This window comes from Quercus suber, unplaced genomic scaffold, assembly GCF_002906115.3.
Source record: "Quercus suber isolate HL8 unplaced genomic scaffold, Cork oak 2.0 scaffold_853, whole genome shotgun sequence".
NCBI lineage: Eukaryota > Viridiplantae > Streptophyta > Magnoliopsida > Fagales > Fagaceae > Quercus > Quercus suber.
In genome coordinates, this window is record NW_027070283.1 from 57,563 (window position 1) to 65,800 (window position 8,238).

Here is an 8,238-nt window from a genome sequence, read left to right on the forward strand (position 1 = left end):
GGCCCTTTGTTTTTAGATCTTTTGGTATCTCTTGGGTCTTACTTGAGAGAGTGATAGATCGTTTGTTTGGATGGTGAAATTGGATGGGTAAATATTCATCAAGACTTCGAAATTCGGTTTCGTTGTGTTTAATGTGGATTATTTCATTAGAAAGGAATAGACGATTGAGGACTTGGAGAAGACAAGGAGCATCTCTTAGTTTATTTTGTTGGTACTTTGTTTGATTGGGCATGTGCTTGGGGACTCATGAATTAGAGTATTTGTCTCTTTGTATATAGTCTTTTGTATTTTTTGTAATTCTTCAGGCTAATTTATGCCTTTTTTTTGTTTGAAGTAGTCCATTTTTTAAATAAAATTTGTATTACCTATCAAAAAAAAAAAAAAATCATCACTTAGAGAATAATATGTGAAAGTTATTCCTTTTGTGGATCTAGGAATTTCGATGTTTGACTTCAACAAATAAGTCAACAATTTCTGAGTTCTTTCCAAGTCAACCCAATTAATATTATAAATAGTTTGGTTGACAAAGTAAAACATATAAGAACTTTTGGTGTTACTAGTTCTCATAACAATTCATACACTAGGGTGCCAAGTATAAGCTGTAATTCTAGAAAATAAGTACATTTTTCTCCAATATAACCGTGTTTCCTGTTGCCTTTCTTGGTGGACTGACCAACACTGCAAATAGAGTCAATGTTTTTCGATGAGAAACCTTTCTCATTGTTGAAAATCAGCAATGTTGCTGAAGCACCAGTGGCTGTAATGTCCTCAGAAGTTATGACAAACTCAAGAGATGGATCCAACCCCTCCCAGTAATCATTATCTTCAGCATTCTAACAAAAAAAAAATTCAATATTATAAAAAGTAATGAAATTAGTAGCTAATTAAACAAAGGTCAATAGAAGTCAATCTTATTCTTTTGCTCCTTAAATATATCTAGCACTAAGTCAAAATACAAAACTTTTTTTCATAATTTTTTCGCAACCACTAACACATTGTGTTTATAAGTTTGGAGGGAGAAGAGAATAAAGCGTAAAGAGGTGTTTATAAATTTGGAGGGAAAATAGAGTAGAGGGGAAAGAGGGGAGAGGAGAGGCAAATTCACCTTTTCTCTTTGTTAATTGTTTGAAAAATTACGTGAAAGAGGAATAGATATTCTCCCCTTTGTTTGGATGTTAGATTGGAAGTAGAGAATGATAATATCATATAAATTAACAATTATAACCATCTTTTGCTAATTTTAAGAGTTCTTCTACGGCCACAATAAATTCTCACAACATTTTCACAAGTTAAGGTGTCAGCCCAACATAAGTTAGAATAAAGTAATATAAAATAAAATTACATCCAAACTCACCACAACTCAAAGCAAGATTAGTACATAAATGTTGTGAGTTTTTATTGTGACCATAGAATTTCTCTAATTTTAAAATAATAGATATAAATTGACATCACATTGGCAAAATTAACAATTTAATTATTTTTAATATAAATAGAATTCCCCACCCAAATTCCCCACGTTTGGGAAATTAAAATTGAAGGGTTTGAAGGGTATAAGGTTGATTAAACACTTTCAATCCCCTTCTGTCTACTCCCCTCTCTTCCCCTTCCATCAAAACTAGACTTGGAAAAGTTGGACTTAAACCCATTAACCCAACACAATCCAAGAGAAATAACCCGACTCATTGAATTGTCAGGTCATGTCGTACCCAAACTAATGCTTTTTTAGAGAAGTAAATTTTTTAAGGTAATATGCAAAGTTGGATGTTCTCTTTTGGAGGAAAGAGAATTAAAATTGCTTTTTTGAACTCTATTTAATGACACACAATCTCTTAACCATTCATGTAATTATGGTTTCTTCTTAATAAGCTTTTAGTATTGGTCCATGACATTTAGTATTTATGGTCACGACATTTAAGGGTTTTAAAAAAAAAAAAAATTATTAAAGAACAACCTTTAAACATTATTGTAAGTTTGTAACTCAATTGGTTGACACTTCCTAATGTGTCTAGGTCTAGCTCAATATAATTTGAGGTTTAAAGGCAATAAATTTAAATGGGGCCTTTTTATATTTAAGTATTCATTAAATAAATTTATTTAATATTAACTAAACCAAGCTTAGTTTGATGAATTAATATTAACCAATCTAAGGTTAATTTCATATAGAAAATTAAATTTAACAAAAAAAAAATTTCTTAAAAGGAGGTTACTTTATCTAAGATATATAGCAATTAATGCATGATTAGGTAACTGTTATGAGAGATTAGGTGGCTAATGTTGACAATTTACCATAGGATTTGAGAGAGAAGATAATGTAACACACTTACAACCTTTTGTTTTTCCAAATAGTTTAGGGTTTTTAATTAGGTTAGGTTTCTATTTTTTTTTTTTTTTTTTAAATTCAGGTTAGGTTTCTATTGATCCAAGTACTTTGGAGGCTTTGTTATAGATAGAAAAAAGAAAATGCTAGAAATACTACAAATTTCACTACAAAATGTTACAACTTGAAGTGGCAATTAATATGACAGGTGAACTTTAAAAATTTAATTAATGAATGTTTAATTTTTTGAGTGGATTTTGGCATTTGCTGTGCTCAGTGGTTGTGCTTGGTGGTGGTGGTGGTGGTTGTGGACAAAGATTGATGTGAATGCTTGAATTTGGGATATCTCACAGGCTCTCTTCCAATCGCGCCAACACCGTTCAGGTTTGTCTCTCTCTTAACTTTTCTTCTTCTTCATTTGATTTTTTTGTTTGTTTGTGGGTTTGTCTTTATTTTCTGTTTTTGTTTGTGGGTTTGAAATGTAGGTAATGGATAATTAATTTATATATAAACATGTCATAAATGGATAAATGGATAATTACACACCCAACCCATTTGCCACCCTTACTCCCAGTAGAAGGTTGGGTATAAGGGTAAGGATGGTAATATCACACCCACCTTACACAACAGTATTTTCTTGGCTTCCCCTAAGAGAATAAAGATCTTTAAATCATTTTTGGTCTCCTCAAGCACCGATTTTCTCCAGCCAGCAAGCTCTAATCTTGGTGCCGACTTAGCTCTATATGAAAAATTATCAAATAAAAAATTGGACTTGTTTCGTGGCTTTTTTTTTTTTTCCTTTGGGTTGCACATAACTCACATCCTTTGTCCCTTTTGTTTTGATGCTTATGATGCACATGTTTGGTTCGTTCAGAGAAAGAGGAGAAAGAGAGAGAGAGAACCGATGAAAGTAACAGGAGAGTGGAGAAAGAAGATAGAGAATTTCATGGTTTATTTTTTAGCCTTTGGATTGTTTTGTTTCCATGTGGCATTCATCCATATTAAAACGGGCGTTTGGTCATTGATTTCAAAACATAGTGTTCAGTGTTTAAACACTGAACACTAGTGTCCAAAAACAAAAAAATACGTTTGGTGGACCATTCTACAACAGGGCTATTTGAAAAACATTGTTCAAAACATATGTTTAAAATAATGGTTTTGGAAATCACCTTCGGGCCAATTTTTAACAACAAAAACTAGTGTTCAGTGACACTTTTGTAACTAGGTTAAACACTATTATGGGCCCACTGGTCAGCTTTTTTGAAAGAATTGTCTCCTCGCTTCATGCCGAATCAACAAGGATCTCTCTCACCCACATAGACAACAACTGTGTGGTATTAAAAAATATTCATTTTTTACTTTGCTTAGCTTTTTTTTACAATTTAACACCCACATACAAAACACATATTTTATATTTTTGAACACTTAAACATATTATTTAAACCATGATACCAAACATATATATTTTTTTTTATAAACACTAAAAACATATTTCAATGAAACTTTTTAAACTATATTTACATCTTTTTAAATAACAATTTCTAAACTTTACCTAAAACCCTCAACACAAACTGCAAAACCTCTCAGTCTCAGACAATGGCACAACAACCCGAAACGGAACGAGCGGTGCTCCTCCGCTGGTACGAGCTCCGTCTACTACGCTGCACCCTCACTTCATCTCCGCCCTCCGATTCTCCACCGCCTCCTCCTCAACCGCAGCCGTCCGATCATCATCGAACTCACTCTTCACTCCTCAACGACCTCCTCTCTTCAATCGAGGCCGGCGACTATCTCCGCGCCCTATCCTCCGACGCCGCCGCACTCGTCCTCCGACAACTCGCCGATGACGAGTCCTCCTCCTCATCCTCCGCCGACCGAGTCTACTCCGAGTTGCTCCGTCGCGTCGAGTCCTTCCTTGTTTCAGAACCCGAAGACGACGAGGACAAGGCTTATAGAGCGTTGCTCGTGGTCAGCATCGCCGTCGCCGCGTTCCTTGCCTTCACTCAGTGCAACATGACTGGGTGAGTCAGTGAAAAAAAAATTGCAACTTTTTGAACTTTTGAATGACAAAAGATCGAACTTTTGAGTCTGTCTAATTGTGTGATTGAATTTGGAATAATAGGCCTTTGAAGGAAATGGCAAAATGTCCATTGGCATTGAAGAAAGTGGGTGGTAAAGGAGAAGACGAGGAATCGGTGGAATGGGAAAACTGGGCTCGTAATCAGCTAATGGCTGCTGGCTCTGACTTGCTTGGAAAGTTCTCTAATCTTCAGGTTGGATTGGAGAACAAACATTCAAACCGTTTTAAAGGAATCTCGTCCAACCTATTGTGATATGTGGTCAATAAGATGATTATCTGTGGTGGTCAATTAAGTTATTCAAAAAAAAAAAAAGTTACATGATTAGTGGAAAATAATTTTCCATTTTCTTTCCTCCAGATCAATTTGGAGGAAAATTCTGCCCCAGATTGTAGGGGATGTCTAAATTTCCATTTTGTCATGGAAATATTTACTCTTTGTTACACCAATACTACCAAGCTACTGTGTTTTTTAACTTGAATTTCATACAACTGTTCGTAATTTTATGAATAACATCAACTTAATTTATGGAAGGTGAAATCTGTTGACCGGATAATGGTAACTTCTTTTTATTGGTAAATTACACATGAAGATAGTGAGTTTTTGAGCCTATGATCTCATTCTCTACTTACAATTGTTAGAGGAGGAGGTATCATTTGAGCTAGGACTCATCGGAAATTGGGTAGTAGTATTGCCAATAGCCTTATAGCTTGATTGGCATCTCCTAGTGTGTTTCTAACAAAGACATCTATGATTAAAATCCACCCCCTAGCTATTGAATTCTCAAGAAAAGGAAAAGGAAAAAAAAGGGTAGTAATATTTCATAACTATTATTATTATTGTTGTTATTTTGAAATCTTAGACAAGTCTTTTTTGCTGTAATGTAGTATTTAGTTTTTGCTAAGATGTTGCTCACAAGGACAAGAGACTTGTTATTTGGAGAAAGTGTGTCTTCCACGTATGGAATTAGTAGCATCTCATGGTGGCTCGCTAGGTTCATATTTCTTCAACAGAGAATTTTGGATGAGCGGTCATCTTCCTTGTTTGCTTTATTGCACGTCTATGTGGGCGAGACTCTACATCACTTTGACACTTTGGAAAAAGTAACGAGTTATTTTGGTTCAAGTTTACACAATGAAGATGCTTTAGCAATCATCTCGGTGGTTCATTTAGAAGCTGGGATAATGGAATACAACTATGGAAGAGTTGATTCTTGCAGGTAAATTTCAATAGGGGAAGCTATTTTCTTTTATGAACTAATTTGTGGTTTATTAAAAAAGGCCCAAAAAAGTAACTGGAGTCATGTTTATTTTAACTTGAAATAATGTTTGCACGATATTTATATTGTAAGATAATACAGAAGACTTTTTTTTAATCTTCTTGTTAAGGAACCCTTGTCTTTAAATTTAAACGCTTTACTTATCCTGTGACTTGTATTATTAGTTGATAAATGGGAAATTTATTTGTATGCCATATAAGTTTGTATTGGAGACTGCATGCAATCCCCAATTTCTCTCTGAAGACGTGCTTCCAGTTGTTAGAACATCATTTTGAGTTTAATGTGGAGGGATTATTACCCTAGGTATACTTGGCTATCTTGAAATGGGATTTGGGTTTTTGATTACTCCTAGCTTCTCTTTATTTGCTGAGGTACCTTTGTCATATCAGGCAACATTTTGAGTCAGCTGAAGTGGCAGCTGGGCTTCAGCTTTCTGTTACTGGGATTCTTGGCTTCCGTACTGTACATCAGGTAATTGAAGTACACATAGTTGAACTTTGCCAGAGATGCTTTTCTCTTAGCTTTACAGATCATTCTTGGATATAGGTACAACCTAAGGCACAGAGTGTACTTGTTACCAACACAAGCTCATCCAACTATATCAGTAATTGCCCCTTCGAAAGCTCTGGTATCCAGGCCCACAAGTCTAGTGTTGGAGAAGATAATTTGTATCTACATCAACCTGAAACCTCTGACATATTGATTACCCCAAAATTGTTAGTGGATAATGATGAAGGAAGTAGATTGCAAGGCATTCAAAATGGTGGTCCTGCTACAGCCCCTTTGAGGGGGATCCAACAGGCAGTGATTCTGGCCCGATGCCTTCTTATTGAAAAGAGCACTCCACACGGTGAAATGCAAGGTGAGTTCTAGACACAAACTTCTGGTACTAGTATCTGCTGCATCATGGTTGACATGATCAACGCAAAATAAACTATACTTTTACTGTATTTTCAAAATGCATGCTGTATCATTTCAAATTATTCCTTAACTGATATGAAAGATTGTATTAATAAACCAGACCGACTTAGATTTTTAGAAAGGGCAAAAAAATTGATTTTTGTCTTTGAACAGTTTGGGGAATGGAGGCTGAACTGCCTGTGGGTTCTCCTAAAAATGGCTTTCAATTTTTGAACACATTTTTTTAACAAAAAAAAAAGAAAAAAATCTAGTTAATAAGAGTTTTAGAAGTTGCAATTCATGATGAGCTTCTTTGCTACTACTTGAAATCTCGCAGTTTTGTTATTTCAGGCTTTACAAATCATCTCACAGCTTTTGCTTTTTATGGCTTGCCCCTTTTTAGTTGCTTCTGCTTCATAGACTTCCGTAATCTCTGATAATGTAGTTCTTGTTCTTCCTTAATTTAATACTGTAACCCTGTAAGAGAGAGAGAGAGTGTGTGTGTGTGCGTGTGCAAACATATGTAGATACAAGGGTGGGGTACGTACATGTGTATGTATATACTGACTTTGTACTCACCAGAGTCTGCACCCACTCAATGCTACCTGAGTAAGCATGAGGCCAAGTAAATATGATGTTGGATCTATTCAAATAAGTCCTTCCTATATGCTCAACATGCTTTATTTTTTGTCAATTAGCAGTGTGGATTATGCTGTTTATGTTATTGGTATTTCGCAGTCAGAGCTAGCCATTTTTACCATTAACGTCAGCAATGTTGTCCCTTACACTTAACTATATTTCATAAATTGCAAGGGGTTTGTCTTACCAAAGCCTGGTCTTAATTTTTCATGCAACTGTTCAATGGCATAAGCATCAAGAAAGTTTCACCATTGCTGTGTTTATATCTGTCAAACTATTTTTGTGTTTCTCTAAAAGTGAGCAACCAGTCCTTAAAAAAAAAAAAAAAAGGAAAAAAAATTGTGCAACTAGCATGCGAAACTCTGATCCTTATTGCCCATAGAGGGTTTAAAGATAAGATATTATTTATTATTTGGACGGGGACTTTTCTATAATTTATATTGGCGTGTACCATGGAACTCATGATCAGTAAGCTAAGTGTATGCATGCGGGATTCACACGAGATAAGGGAGTGCACATAAAAGCTCATAATAAGGGAAGCTCATTGAAGCATCTTTTCAGAACTATATATTTTTAGGTCATTGCTCATTAATTTCTACCTTGTTGGTTAATTAGGTGTTGACTTAATAAAAAATGTTACTACTTACTAGATATCTAGTGTTTTTGTTGATTTCATGTGTTCTGAGGGTTTATCGATTGCTTTGATCTCCTCCTTTCTAGCTTCCCGATAGTCTTTTTTTTTTTTTTTTTTGGGAAAGTTCATCCTATGAGGCAATCTAGTTTTTTAGCTCCAGTATATAAACAGTCCTCATTTATTTATCATTCTGTTATTATAAATCTCCAAAAAGATTCTGCACTATTACAGGTCCAGAGTGTCAGTGAGCCTTCTCCAGGAGTGGCACAACGAATTCCTTTTTGTTTTGGGGTTTATATCCCTACTATTCCTGCCTTGCGAAAGTACAAATTCACTTTCATTGTCTTTATACACTATAACCCCCCTCTCCTCCACCCCCCCACCCCCCCCC

The 8,238-nt window shown here is 35.2% G+C and overlaps 1 protein-coding gene across 1 annotated transcript in view; it reads left to right on the forward strand.

The window, feature by feature from the left end:
• The first annotated feature begins 3,845 nt into the window (after positions 1-3,845).
• LOC112017375 (uncharacterized) overlaps positions 3,846-8,238 on the forward strand; it is a 20,200-nt gene continuing 15,807 nt past the window's right edge. Inside the window, exons 1-6 of the mRNA XM_065767834.1 lie at positions 3,846-4,338; positions 4,440-4,590; positions 5,283-5,614; positions 6,064-6,145; positions 6,221-6,536; positions 7,900-8,170. Of these exons, the coding sequence (XP_065623906.1) occupies positions 3,914-4,338; positions 4,440-4,590; positions 5,283-5,614; positions 6,064-6,145; positions 6,221-6,536; positions 7,900-8,170 (1,577 nt within the window). The 5' untranslated portion in view covers positions 3,846-3,913. The remainder of the gene's footprint in view (positions 4,339-4,439; positions 4,591-5,282; positions 5,615-6,063; positions 6,146-6,220; positions 6,537-7,899; positions 8,171-8,238) is intronic.